Genomic DNA, 14,113 nt, shown 5'->3' on the forward strand with positions numbered 1-14,113 from the left:
TTAATCATTGACTCGGTTACCTCGAGAATCGGCGTTGCCTTTGCCGCCTTCTTTATCCTAGTGTGGTGCTAATCAATGAAGAAAGCCGACTCAGATGAGATGTTTGTTGCGTCGGGTTGCTTCACATTTACGGGTACAATCTGCTTGCGCGCGCCGTGTCGCTTGTCAGCAGTGGCGTCCTTAACCACAAATTCGACATCCATTGTCTGAAGCGCCTGAAAGTAATTCATTGTCGCTATGCCATTGAGCGGCTGTGGCTGCCGTTTTGTAAGCAGGGCCGTGAAATTAAAATCAGCTCAGCTTCGCTTCTTCTTGTTCTGGACCATCGAGAAACCGTCCGAGCTATTACCCTTCGTCAAAAGCAATAGCGGCGCTTTTATCTTACTCATTGGACTGTCGGGCGGTGGATCTTACCAATTGAGTTATCAAACGTCGAGATTGAGAGCGCGTCATCTCGCTCACTCGAAATTTGGGCGATTTGGCTGGTATCAGTAGGTAAGCCATGCGGAGCGACGTGGGGGAGAGACCTATTGCGCTTCTTAGTCTCTTCGACTGCTATTTGCAGCGAAGTTTACCAGCTTGCCGCTCGTCTTTGTTTGTGCGTGCGTCATTGACTGATTCCTCGGAATTTTCGACGTCTGCGACGGCGACGGCTTGGTCGGAGGATCCGGACGCGGGAAGGTGTCATCGCTCGTGAGTAAGTCAATACCGTGCAGTGAGCGGTAGCCATATGGCAAACGCTCGGACTGGTACAGCGCGTTCTTTCCGTGAGCTGAATATAGTTTGTTGTCAAACAGTACTGTTCACACTGAGCCGTTCACTACAAGTGGCGGATGACACGTATTCGAGAGGAAGTACACTCGCCACGTCGCCGAGGTCTTGCCAGTTGTCATGTTAACTTCACGAAACGTGTCATAGATCTGCTTGCACCCGATGATGAAGAGCCGATGCAGGTTCGTATCCGTTTTCGTGTCTGAGTCGACGTTCGAGATGTGCATGAAGTACTTGCCCGCGAGAATGTCAAACTCGTTGAACATGAATACGCCGCCCATGATATTCACCTTCGTGCGTTCAAGCTATAAGCAAGCTTCGTTGGTCTTCATCTTGACGCGAAGATTGCCACCGGGGAGTTTCGACACTTGATCAATCGCGTGATCGCCATACAGTTTCTCAAGCGCGTCGTTGCCGTGGTGTGAACCAGTCAGCGATGACATGATCTTCTGCAGTGGTGTCTTTGCGAAGGTGCGTCCCGTGTCAATCACCATATCATAGCGTTTGCGGGGCAACTCATAAGGCCGCGCTTGATCTATGCGAGAAGAGACAAACGACCAGTCACGCCCGGCAGCATACTGGCGCTCGATCGATTCGATGTCACGCGCGAGCGGCTTAGGTGTCTCGATGCGATTGCGTAAGGCGTCGATCACGGCTTTATCGCGACGAATAACCTCTTGACTTTGCAACAGCTCAGCCATCGTCGGACGCGTGTCGGCAGGTGCGGGTGACACAGTATCAACGAGAGGTAGCTCCATTGGCTCGTCGTTCAGAGCAGCAGCAGCAGTAGCGACGACTAAAGCGTCGGAGGGCGCGATCGTTTCCCCGCCGTTCAAGGATCCCGATTCAGCAACCACGGATGCAGATGGCACGGGAAGTATAGAAAAGGGAGGCGACTTAGGAGAGCAAGAATGGGATGGGGATAGATGGGTTGAGCGGGAGATGGGATCGCGCAAGTCGGATTGAATGGCTGATGAAGCACTTATAGATAAACTGGCTCTCTTTAAATTTCCAGATGAAGGTAGGCCGTCCTTGCGACAGTACGCGAGACTGGGTCCGGATCCAACGTCTACACCTGATGTGACAACTGGAGGCACAACAGGCGTTGATGAATGGACAACCAGAGTAGAAGTGTGATTAGCAGCCAATGAATCCATGGGTAATGAAACAGCGGCAGCAGATGTGGAGAAGGAGGGGTGCGGTTCTTCTTATGCTTTGACGTGTGGGGGTAGCCGGCAAATCGAGAAGTCGCACATACAAGCTTCAATACGTTTCCGCACTGTCCTTTTTTTTCAAAATTCGGTGCTTTTGAATCGATCAGGACTTTTCACAGCTAAATAGAGACCGGGAAGCTGATATGAACAATAAACAACTCTGGTCGATAAACGTCGCCTCTCCAAGGGATAATCGCTTCATTTAATGCTGAATGTTAAAAAGAACACAGTCTCCATGAGGCACGATAAAACCCAATTCTTTCCCAGTAAGCTGTCTCGCGCCTACTGAGCCCTGACCTTGCCCCTAGAAAGATTCGTCAATCGCCCATGCACAGCAATCCGACCCTTGTATCTTTGAAATGAGAGCCAAGGGGCAAACAAGTTGCACAGATATTTCATCTGAGGGTATCCCGGAGCTGCGCAGCTGCCAAGATATTTATCACTTCTTCCTCTGTATAGATGGTAACCATTGCCTCTGGCGCGCTCGTAAAGTTATTTTTACAGCCACATCATGCTCTTGCAGTACGGAACGACGCTCAGCATTTCATCGATCGGAGTGCGTGGATTTGAAAGTTCTTGGTGCGACATGCATTCGTGAGAAGACCCTTCTTTACGATGATAACTATTACCAGCCTCGGATTATGTGAGACGCCGTCGCAGAGTTTAAAGCTTATAGCTCCTGACATAGTCCGCCAGTTCTCGCCTCCCTTGACGTACAAAAGCGAACCCCGAACGCTCTCGATACGCCCGACCAGGCAGCGCAACACCTGCGACATATTCAAATCTCACTAAGTTGGAGACGCCTCTATTTTACGTAGGTGCCGAGTTTTGCGCGCGATCTTCTTGCCCGGGGATCTCAAGAATGACGCGCAGTGGCTTCATTTGGAACAACGTCGAATTCATGAACATCTCACCTTTTCTTCGAGTGATACAGATTATTTCATTCAAATCTACAATGGTCTGGACTGTGAGAATCAGCAGTCTCACATCGAGAACATCTCTTCCTCCACCGGCTCCCGGCTGAGACGGTGTTCACCAGCGCATTCTCAAAGCTGGTGCAAGCACTTATTTCTTCCGGCTCTTTGGCCGCCAAGCCAAATTCCCGATTTCGTCATGAACCAAGATAGACACAACCTTGTTTACCGGTCTATTGTCCAACGAAAAATGCTTCAATCTCATAGAGGATATAAAAACTTTCCATGACTCCGTCGCGGGATTGATACTTGGTGCAACGGGGTTGCTTTGAACAAAAATAGTTTTGACTTTTAAGAGTCCGTCAGGAGCGAAACTGAGAGCCTTTACTGTGATCTCAGGATTAATATTCGAATTTATTCAACCTAATATTACATTTATATGTGAGTATTTCTCATAAATCAAACTATTTCTCTAATCTTATCGTTTAATTAACGATATTCCGAAGAATTGTAAGATTACCATTGAGCTAGAAAGTTTAGAGGTAAAGTATACAAGATTACGGTACTTGCCCCGTTACAATGTCCGCGGTCACTTTGCGCATCGCTTCATCAAAAATTAATTCTCCATAGAATAGACTATATATCCTCCACTGTATTATACTTATACAATAAAGAATACGATATTTTTCTATCTCGATCGACTTTTCTACCGGTTTTTGGTGAAAGTAGATCTACCCCCCCTCGTGCCACCATGTACAGTGCCTCGCAGCTCTTGGCACTAAGCGTCTCCGTAGCAATCTGTGTCATTGCAGTACTTTATGCTGATTATTTTGCTGGTCTTTTCTCAAAACGTGATGCCTCATTTAGCGTTCCCGAACAGCAGCAAATGCTAGCATCGCTGATGTTCCATGCGTCCAAGAATGGCAACGCTGCAGCGAACACACGCGATCCACCTCGTCTTGCCTTTTGTTGTAGTGCTGATTTGGATGTGGCTGTTCCTGCTGTAGCGCTAATGCAAAGCGTGCAGAAAGTCGAACTGCAACAACTGCAGAAAAATAGCAAGAATGAAAAGATCGACGAGAAATTAAACAAGACCCACCATGAACGGATTGGTTCATTAAAGCAACTCCAAGAGAGTTTTGTCTACTATTTCTCAACTGGAGCTGCAGCTGAACAAAGTACGCTTTCTCCAGAACAGTTTCGAGAAGTGGTAACTCTAGCCAATGCACTACCTGAAGTGAAGCGTAAAGTAGGTGGTAATGCTGCTACTATGGCCGAAAGAGCTTCAGCAGAAGGTTGTATGGTACTTTTAGGAGCGGCCATGGGTAACGGTATGAAACCGTATTTTGTAGACGAGCGCATTAAACTCGTTGGTCACTTAAAAGAACACGAGCATGAGGACGTGCATTTGGTGTTAGAATATGCTAGTGGAGACAAATTCAGGGGCTATACGTCTCCACGTGCAAATCGTTACTATTTGAATCATGACGTGCACAATGCTCAGCTGTCAGTATTGGAAGAATTTGAAAAATCTTTGGATTCTTTCAAGCCTGATTTGGTGGTTTTTGGTGGTTTGCAGCTCATGGAGGTACAGATTAATGAAGCTACACGTTTAATGCGTCTTCAAGCATTGTCGGACGTGCTTCAAAATCTCTTTGTAACACAAACTCCAACTCATTACGAATTTGCAGCTGTATCGGACTTTACTCTCTTTGATGACACAGTTCGACTTGTACTGCCGTGGGTAGATTCTATCGGTCTCAATGAACAGGAACTTTTTATTCTACATCATTTCTTAGTGACAGGCGAAAAAGGAACAGCAACGACATCACGTCCATCCGTGTCGGAAATTAGTGCTCAACTACATGACATCATTCAATTCGCATCAAAGGCCAAGAAAGTCTTTCAAACAACCAAAGAAGACCGAGATAAGTCAGTGGCATTAGCTCAACTCTCGCGCATTCACTTCCACACTCTACAATTTCACATTGTGTGTCAAAAAATGGGTAGTAAATGGGAAGATCCGACGACGGCATTAGTACAAAGTGCACTTATGAGTAGTAAAGTAGCGTGTGGCAAGTCACGGGCGAATACTACAGACGAAAGCATTCCACAACCCATGCGCACAAGTGCCGAAATGGAAGTTGATCCCACGCGAATTGAAATGTTGCTAGCTCGACAGCAGCTATTGAGTGAACGGCAAAATCTGAAAGTAGAGCTGGACCCATTTTCACCCATTGTGACGTGGCAAGAAGCGAATTTTCAGTGTCATCTTGTACCAATGTTGGCTTGCAAGAAGCCAGATCATACGGCTGGCTTAGGCGACAATATCTCTGGCACTGGAGTAGCGTACCACCGCATTCAAAAGTAGAATAAAGGTCGTTCTTGGACAAGCGTTTACTCTATTTTCTGTTTTCCGATAAGAATCGATATAGTATCATAAACTGCATACCCTCTTCTTCTAGTTGCTTACTATACGTGAGCTAGCCCCGACTTTTGCTGTCATGCGTGTAAACCACGGCTCAATATTAGTTTCACGCATGATGTCATTATAAGTATCAAGTCCATGCATAGCACGCAAGACTCCAAAGACTGAAAGATCAGCCATGTTGGGTTCGTGTCCACCAAGAAACTCACGTTCGTCGCCAATAGCTTTTATCCAGCTAGTTAGGGCTGAGTAGATTGCTTGCCGTTCGTCATCGACGTTGTATTTCTTCTTGGATCGTTTTGCAATGATGTACATAATCATCGCTCCTGCATATTTAGCCACACGACGTTCCAAAAGTGTAAAATTTCCTTCTGTGAGACAGTAATCAAAAGCCTGCAATGCTTCCGGTACCGTGCGATAGATGTTGGGTGGCGCCAAGACAATAAGCTTTTGATCGACCCATTGACGCCAATGATCCTCTTCCACTCGAGCTTCATCACTTTGTTTTAAGCTTTTCGACTCATTCATGAGCTCTCGCAATTTCGAAATAATGGCAGAAGAGTCTACAATCACTTCGTTATTAATACGCGCGATTGGAACCTTGCGATAATCCGTGAAAGCCTTGGTCTCCTTCTTAGTGAGTGGATTTACTTCTACTACTTCGTACGGGATCTTGTAGTAGTCAAGCACAGCCTTAACCTTACAGCAATAAGGACATGGCTCGTATTGATACAGCACAACGCTAGGTGACGCATTGTTTCTGTGTTTCGACACAGCCAAAGAGTCTTCATTATGAGCAGAGCAGAAAGCACAAGCGATACTGGTGCTGGCAGTAGCAGCTACAAGACCGACTTTTGGATATACAGAAAAGAAAGAAGAATCTTTTACCGATCGAAAACGCAGTGAGCTGAAGTGATTACTATTGTTACCGACACGCTTGAACGCTGAAGCTCGCGCAAGGCGAACCATCCCACGTTGCAACATTTTGATTGTTGATGCGTTGTGGGTCTGATTGGCAGAAATGTTAAATTATCATTACACAGCAATTATGTGTCATTGATGTATGCGCCAAGGATAAAGTCCGCGATGGCTTTAGTGCGTCACCTTGCAGAAACATTCAAGGAAACTTTGATTCGACGGCAAATTGCAAAAGTCAACACGAGTTGATAAAAACACCAATTACGTCAACTAATTATTAAAGCTAATACGCTACCTGCATTCAATCTATATATGACAAAACATCGATCTTTTCTTCGTAGGTCCGCTTAGTCATCATCAAGCACATAATCTTCCATACCTTCTTCTTCTTGGTCTAATTGTCGATATCTTTGTTTCGAGTCTTGGTGTGCTAGACACGATGCAAATGGTTGACGAATGCAATTAAATGAGTAACTCACTAAAGAACCCATTCGCATATACAACTGCGTCATGGGGTTGCTCCTTTCACGTTGCCATGCAGTAATTTCGTCTTTTAACGTCTGTGCACGATTGTTTTCATTCGTAGCTGAATGTGGTTCTTTGGTATTCTGAAATGGTGCAAGGTGGATCGTAGATGGATGCAGCAAATGCGACCCAAAGAGCTTGGACGCACGACCACTGAACACCACACGAGCTGAAGATTGTTTTGAGTCTTTCTCTACTTTGAAAGGATTCTCAATTCTCGTCAGGTCACAGTGAAGGGGCTTTAAAACACTTTCGCATGCATTCGGTTTTGAGCAGCACATAGGTAGATAGACGATATTTAACTTCTGCTCGGCCTCAGTGAGTGGCCACTGGTGTTTCACACACATGGCAGGATCCAACTCTGTTGCCAGCACTTGCAGCCACATGCGCTTTTCTTTTGCATTATAAACAGAGCTAATAGCCGATACAATCGCGCTGTTTTTGATGTAGAATAATTCCTTGGCACAATCTGATGCGTCAGCGCGAGCTGTGATCGTGTTTGCAGGTACAGAAATGCCTTCTGCTTCTACTTCTTGATTTCCATGATCTAATGATAAATTCACTTGGTAATATTCTTTTGATTTCAATTTGCCAGGACAAGGAATTTCCTGAACCATACACGTATTGATCTTGGCATTTGATTGAAGAACATACCCATATTGTACTGTGTGACTAAGATGTTTCAATTCGTATTCATCCTCTTTCAAGTCTTCAATATTATTGTTTGGACTGTGAGACATTGCATTATTATCTTCATCGTCTTTGCCAGCATTATCACCATGGTCACGTAATTTATCAGCAGTAGGTAATGCCACTCGAATCCACATTCGTCCACTATCATTAAGTATCCGTCGAGTCGATGAGAATACTTGTCCTGGCTCAAGATGCCCCACAACTTCAGCTTCTAGATCTGTAGTGCGTCGCAAAGGCAATGGACGGCGACTGTATACATTTCGATAGTAACGCTCTGCAGTATCCTGCATCGGTATATCTTCAATACGATTGCTTCCCCACGGTACAAGCACTCGCTGCGCAGTATTAGCATTCCGCTCGATTACCCACGCATCAGGTCTTGTACCATTCTTTTCATTTTCATTTTCTTGATTTCCAGCTGGATTTATCGCTGGATCTGGTTCATCACTCTTTTTCTCTTGATACATCTGCGAATGCTCCTGCACCTTAAACGGTTGGATACGAATCCAAATGCGATCTTTGAGTAACTTGCGTTCAATTGCTCGAACAACACGATAGCTCTCAACACTGTATAATCTTGGCGCTTTTAAGCTTGGGATGGCACGAACAGGCAATTCTCCTACCCACTTGCCACTCCGATTAGCGACATTTTGAAGATAAATTGGTCCGTGACGAAACACTCCATAGCGTTTTGGATCTTCCACTTCAATTAGCGTCTTGTGGTACGATACATTGATCCAACCTTTTAATCCAGCGAGTGTCGATGTCACTTTGACAGCAAGTTGAGTGAAGTCTTGATTAAATTTACATTCTGTCGCTTGAAAAATACTCACAGGTGGCAAAAAACGATGCATCGATTGTAGTGATGCCCCAGCACTTGAGACTGAGGCTGAGTGCAATTTAAACACTGGTTCCCGGTACAGTACCAACTGGTCACGAGCACACATGTACGTTGGAAATTCTATTCACATTAAGATTACAACCATCACATCAGGAAGTAAGTTACTTATTGTGATACACTGAACGTAACTTCAAATAGTACAAAAACGTACTAGGAAGTCGCCGGATGTAGCGAAATTGTGCTGGTTGTACTGCGACCACAGATGAGAGCTGACGAGACGGTATTTCAGTGTTTTCAAGTGTTTTTAAACCTGTGGGATGTTCAAAATACACACGTATGTAACCATTATTCTTTGCATTGGAAAAATAGCCTCGACGAATTTTTAACCACACTTGATTTTCGTAGTAAAGAATTCCTGAACAAGCAAAGTATGAGCCTACGCGAAGCTCTCCACACTTATCGATCGGCGTTTCGTGAGGTGATACATATACAAACATGCGCTCGCGATTCAGTAAAGTTGATGACGAGAGTGCACCACCATCTGGCCCAATGTACTGGAAGAATTCTTCCATTGTTAATGCGTTTTTGGCCGCAAGTCGGAATAGGCAGGACTCGGATGTCTCTAAAAGTTTGCAACATAACACAATCAGTAATATAACAAATAGTAAAACATGAATAGTAAAATCTAAGAAAACAAAACTTGCATCATATTCTATTGTGAAGTAGCTAATATCGTGTTTATAATAAAAGATCAAGTATTACTTGGCTTCACAGAACGACTTGGCGTTCTGAAAAATCTGCATCCATGGACTCACAGGATACACTGCGAACTCCGCCGGCATATATGGCCATTGGTACTTAAGAAAGCAGCGTTCTGGATGAGGCATGAGGCACAAGTGACGTCCATCGCTTGAGACCAAACCTGCAATTCCAAGCGGTGACCCATTCGGATTAAACGGATATTCCTCCGTCGGCATGTTCGAGTCATCTACGTATCGGATCGCAGCAGCTCCACTCGAAACGTACTTTTCTTGAATCTTTGGATGTGTAAAGTGCGCACGTCCTTCACCGTGCGAAACCCAGACACCGCAAGACGTGCCAGCCATGCCGCGCAGCATCACGGCATTCGTCTCCTGAATCTGTACGGATACGAAACGTGACTCATGGCGACCTGATTCATTGTGCACGAATCGTGGTTGAGCTGACACTTTCGTCTCTTCTTCCAGTGCTTTCGCATCTGGATGATCGAGCCAGCCAAGTAACGTCATAAATTGGCACCCGTTGCACGCACCAAAACTAAACGTATTGTCGCGAGCTTTGAATGCTGCGAACTGCTTCAATACATCGCCGTGGAACTTGACAACACCTGACCAGCCTTTAGCCGAACCGAGAACGTCTGCAAACGTAAATCCTCCTACAAATGCAACCCCACGGAAGCGTTCGTCCAGCGTTACGCGCTTGTGAACCAGGTCCGACATCGTGATGTCCCACACCTCGAAACCGGCGTGATAAAATGCAGATAACATCTCGCGCTCGCCGTTGCTTCCTTCCTCGCGAAGGATAGCGACACGATGCTGGGCACGCGTGCTAAGCTGGCGCTCAGGGGTCGACTTAGGCTCATATGATAATTTCCAGGACGGAGAAGTGCGTGTACGCAGTGCACGCTGTTCTTGACGAACGCACTCAGGATTGCACTGACGCTTCTCAAGCTCAAAGCTGGTCGCTTCCCACACGTCACGTAAGTCTACCATCTGATCCTCAAGAACGCTCTCGCTATTCACACTGATTCTAATTACTCCATCCGTTGTCACCTTACCAAGTTTGAATAGCGGTACGCTTAAGTTACTAAATATTGACTCAATTTCCTTCGCGTGCTCACCAGCAGCAGTTTGAAAGACAAAACCAAGTTCCTCGGCAAACAGCACTTCCAGAACATTCTTGATCGCAACCTTTTCACCAGTGAACGGAATGTCCACATCCAAACCACAGTTGCCAGCAAATGCCATTTCAAGAAGCGTCACAATGAGTCCACCGTCGCTACGGTCATGACCAGCAAGTATATGGCCATTCTTGATGCCACTTTGAATGGCATTAAATGCGTTTTTAAACAATTCAATATCCTCAATATCCGGAGATATATTGCCCACCTGTCCGTACACTTGAGCCAGTGCTGAGCCACCCAACCGGTTAGCTCCTCTGCCGATATCCACATAGTACACAAAGCTGTCCCCAGCGTGTGTCTTGAGATCAGGCGTCACCTTAAGCTCGACGTCGTCCGTTGGTGCGTACATCGTAATCACTAATGTACCTGGGGTCTTAACATCCTTCTTGTCTACCTTTGCAGCCATCGATAGCGAATCCTTGCCGCCATCCACTGCGACACCAATTTGCTTCATAAACGTTGTCATAGCCTCGCAGCACTCATACATCCTAGCAGCTTCGTTCGGTAGCTTAGCGGCCCACATCCAGTTTGCCGAGCACTTGCAGTCTTCCAGTCCGCGTCCGCCCAGTGCAGCCCACACCATATTAGTCAACGATTCACCTACACTCAGTCGCGCCATAGCACCGGGATTCACGAGACCCTTCATTGGCTGTTCTCCACAGGCGCTTACAACGCCAATAAACTTGCCATTATCGTTTGGAAGGTGCGACTGAGCGACAACAGCACAGTCGGCTAGTGGCAGTTGAAGAGGGCCCACCGTCTGTTGCTGAGCGACGAGCCCACTGACTGATCGGTCCACTTTGCTGGTTAAGAAGCGCTTCGAACCGACCGATAAAAGACGCAAAACGCGGTCCAGCGCGTCGCGCAGCGTCACATCCACAGGCATTGACAGTTCCGCGACAGAATCCGTGGCTGCTGTATCCGTAAAAGTTTTCTGAGGCATTTTACCGAGCACTAGGTCCAAATCCAGATCAAACGGTGTTGAATCGTCGAGCGAATCATGCAACACAACGTGGCCATCCCCCGTCACTTGACCCAATAATGCGTACGGACAATTTTCACGCTTACAAATCTTGTCAAACAGCTCGACGTGTTCCGGACGAAGCAATAAAGCGTCATTCTCCTGGTACTCGGCTCCCCAAATCTCCAGCACAGACAAGGTTTCGTCGCCGACAAGAATGTTTCGCACTTCATATCGAGCACCTCCACGGTTTGCATCACCTGGTTTTGCATTCGAGACTTCAACAATCTCCTTTAGCACATTTCCATTCCCACCCGCTCCTTGGTCATGAATCGACACAATTGGATTCTTCTCGCCCAGATCACAACATGCTCGAATCACCTTGTTCAGTTTACACTCCATCTCTGCATCTCCACGTTGAACAGCGTTGAAGTCAAGCTCAGCAGTCTTGGCGTCTTGAATACGACTAGAAGCAGCACCACCACCCATTCCAATTCGATAGCATGGTCCTCCAATCTTGACAACCCACATGTTGATTTCAGGCTCACCTTTTGTACAGTGACTCGCATCTAACTGGCCAAGACCTGCAGAGAACATGATTGGCTTGATATACTCTCGCCGCTCGCCATTAGGCAAAACCATTCCAAAGGAGCGAGCAAAACCCGACACAACGGGCTCTCCAAACTTATTTCCATAATCTGACGCTCCATTCGAAGCCTGAATGAGAATTTCCCGTGGGTGGGCAAGGTTGCTTGGGTACACAAGCGACGCGTCCTCCCACGGGAGTGTGTACCCCTCCAAATTGAGATTACCTACCGCGTACGCACTGATACCAGCCACGACATTAGCACCACGACCAGTAGCCTGGACATCACGAATTCGACCACCTGTACCCGTTTCAGCGCCTGGGAATGGTGCCACACCGGATGGAAAGTTATGAGTCTCGGCAGTCAGCAACAAGTGGCTTTCAAGGTGACGCTCTTGCATACGTGAGGGTTCACCAGGTGTAACGGGTCCGAGTGTAACAATACGCGCGCCCTGGATTACCGACGAATTATCGTGAAAAGCAATCACACTGTTTTTCTTAGCGCTTTCGGTCAATGTGTCTTTGACCATCTGAAATAAAGTATGGGGCATTTCCTTTCCGTCAACCACGATCTTACCACCAAAGAACCAGTGACGCGAGTGTTCCGAGTTGCTCTGTCCCATGTCAAAACATTCGACGTCTGTTGGATTACGCTTTAATTTGTTCCGGAAGAGATTGAGGTAGTATTGTAGGTCCCAGTCATCAAATCCCAGTCCAATCTCATCATTGATCTCCTTTAATGCATCAATACCACGCTCCATGATCGGGATCTTACGGACTGGTTGTACCGTCTTACCGTGCCAGAATGATGTCAATGGTTCTTTATACACCTGTTGCGTCATTCGGTCACACTCATGATTTAACAAAGCGTGCTTGAGCGTCTCTAGATCTTCTGGCTTTGTAGTTTTAAAGCTTATCAAATAACGTGTAGCGCGTTCAATACGCTTGATGGTCGAGATACCACACGCTTGACAGATGGCTACAGCATTACTGGACCAGGCAGTGGAGAAGTTCATACGTGGTCCAATTTCAACGAGCCACTCATTCTTCTGATCGGTAGTCAGGAAAGGCTGATCTGCACGCGTTTGCTGTGGCTCAAAGGTCTCGCTTAGTAGCCAATGAAGTTTCTCTTGGTCACTAGAAGACAACTGACTAGCGTCTGCATTGGTCTCTACGTAGTAGCAGTACTCGGTCTTGAGCTCATCGACCTCGAGACTGCCATTTTCGCTCACTTGTGCGCGTAGATACGCTAGCAACGTGCGATTGGCGTGTGCAGTGAAGGCTGGTGTACGATAGAATCGCAAGAGCGAGCTGGTACTTGCAATGGATGCCGTCTTTTGCTTCTTGGGCGATGAAGCCATGATCAGAGAGTTGAGCTCGAGGTAGTGGACACTGCTAATTGCGTAGTGTGTGGTGCTGCTGTTTTGGTCAATATGGCTACACGGTTTGACCAATGAAAGACGAGATTTGATCTTTCAAAGTACTGTGTGGTTGTGAGTGTAGATACATTTGAAATTTAAAGATAAAAAGTGACATACATATTAAATAAATTCTAACTTGGAGGAAACATCATTCCGAGTGACCATATCCTTCAAGTATTACATGGGCCACTTTTGAATACACTTCACAAGTTGACAAAGACGAGCCCAAGTCCGCTCTCCCACTTTCAAGACGCTCCGACCCCCTTTTAACCCGGGTCGTGCCGAGCACCGACTCCCAGCTTCCTAAGTTTGAGTCATTCAGACATTTAGCGTTCTACAGGCGTCAACAATTTAATATAGGCTAATCCCTGCTGAACGACAAAGATCTAAGTGCGCCAAGTCATTCCCGAAAGGTATTGACTGAATCCGTTTCATTTACATTGTAGTAAGATTCACTCATCAAGACGCTAGGCCGTACTGACGTGAGTCAACGAAAAGCTTAATTTTACGTGGAGTGGAAAAGAGCAAACAGTGTAGGCTGCACTTACTTTGGTCCGGGTATTTAGGTACCTTCTGACCGGTGTTTGCTTAGGTGTTATTCAACACTAGAGACGCAGCATCCGCTTTTCCACCGTTTCTGACTAAGCTTTGAGCCTGCTTACGCCTTGTCGAACACAGCTTCCGTAGGTCGAGATAGTTGGGTCGCGGTGCAGCAGTCTGCCAGTTTTGATGCCACATTTCTTCTCGTTGGGGTCCAGACATGATTCTCAAAGAGACGAAAAGGGATCGGAAATTAGAATTTATACAATAATTCAAATGGAATAGCTGCGTAAGGCTGCCTTTGCAGCGGGGCTGCCGTAGCTTAGCGCTTGAGGAAGCGTAATTTAGGTCACCGACCT

At 46.4% G+C, this 14,113-nt stretch overlaps 5 protein-coding genes across 5 annotated transcripts; 1 reads left to right on the plus strand and 4 right to left on the minus strand.

The window, feature by feature from the left end:
* Positions 1-1,076: 1,076 nt before the first annotated feature.
* Positions 1,077-1,928, minus strand: PHALS_05446 (uncharacterized protein; the record flags this gene model as incomplete). The annotated part of the gene is made up of 1 exon (XM_024718986.1): positions 1,077-1,928. One exon carries the CDS (start codon positions 1,926-1,928, stop codon positions 1,077-1,079), a length of 852 nt encoding a protein of 283 aa, XP_024584331.1.
* A 1,722-nt stretch (positions 1,929-3,650) lies between these two features.
* PHALS_05447 (adp-dependent glucokinase-like) lies at positions 3,651-5,270 on the plus strand (the record flags this gene model as incomplete). The annotated part of the gene is made up of 1 exon (XM_024718987.1): positions 3,651-5,270. One exon carries the CDS (start codon positions 3,651-3,653, stop codon positions 5,268-5,270), a length of 1,620 nt encoding a protein of 539 aa, XP_024584332.1.
* Positions 5,271-5,360: 90 nt separating this feature from the next.
* PHALS_05448 (prostaglandin e) lies at positions 5,361-6,311 on the minus strand (the record flags this gene model as incomplete). The annotated part of the gene is made up of 1 exon (XM_024718988.1): positions 5,361-6,311. One exon carries the CDS (start codon positions 6,309-6,311, stop codon positions 5,361-5,363), a length of 951 nt encoding a protein of 316 aa, XP_024584333.1.
* A 281-nt stretch (positions 6,312-6,592) lies between these two features.
* Positions 6,593-8,876, minus strand: PHALS_05449 (uncharacterized protein; the record flags this gene model as incomplete). The annotated part of the gene is made up of 2 exons (XM_024718990.1): positions 6,593-8,424; positions 8,516-8,876. The coding sequence occupies 2 exons, from the start codon at positions 8,874-8,876 to the stop codon at positions 6,593-6,595; spliced, it is 2,193 nt and encodes a 730-aa protein (XP_024584334.1).
* A 186-nt stretch (positions 8,877-9,062) lies between these two features.
* PHALS_05450 (phosphoribosylformylglycinamidine synthase) lies at positions 9,063-13,154 on the minus strand (the record flags this gene model as incomplete). The annotated part of the gene is made up of 1 exon (XM_024718991.1): positions 9,063-13,154. The coding sequence occupies one exon, from the start codon at positions 13,152-13,154 to the stop codon at positions 9,063-9,065; it is 4,092 nt and encodes a 1,363-aa protein (XP_024584335.1).
* Positions 13,155-14,113: the final 959 nt, after the last annotated feature.

This window comes from Plasmopara halstedii (genome assembly GCF_900000015.1).
Source record: "Plasmopara halstedii genome assembly, contig: Scaffold_2904, whole genome shotgun sequence".
Lineage (NCBI taxonomy): Eukaryota > Oomycota > Peronosporomycetes > Peronosporales > Peronosporaceae > Plasmopara > Plasmopara halstedii.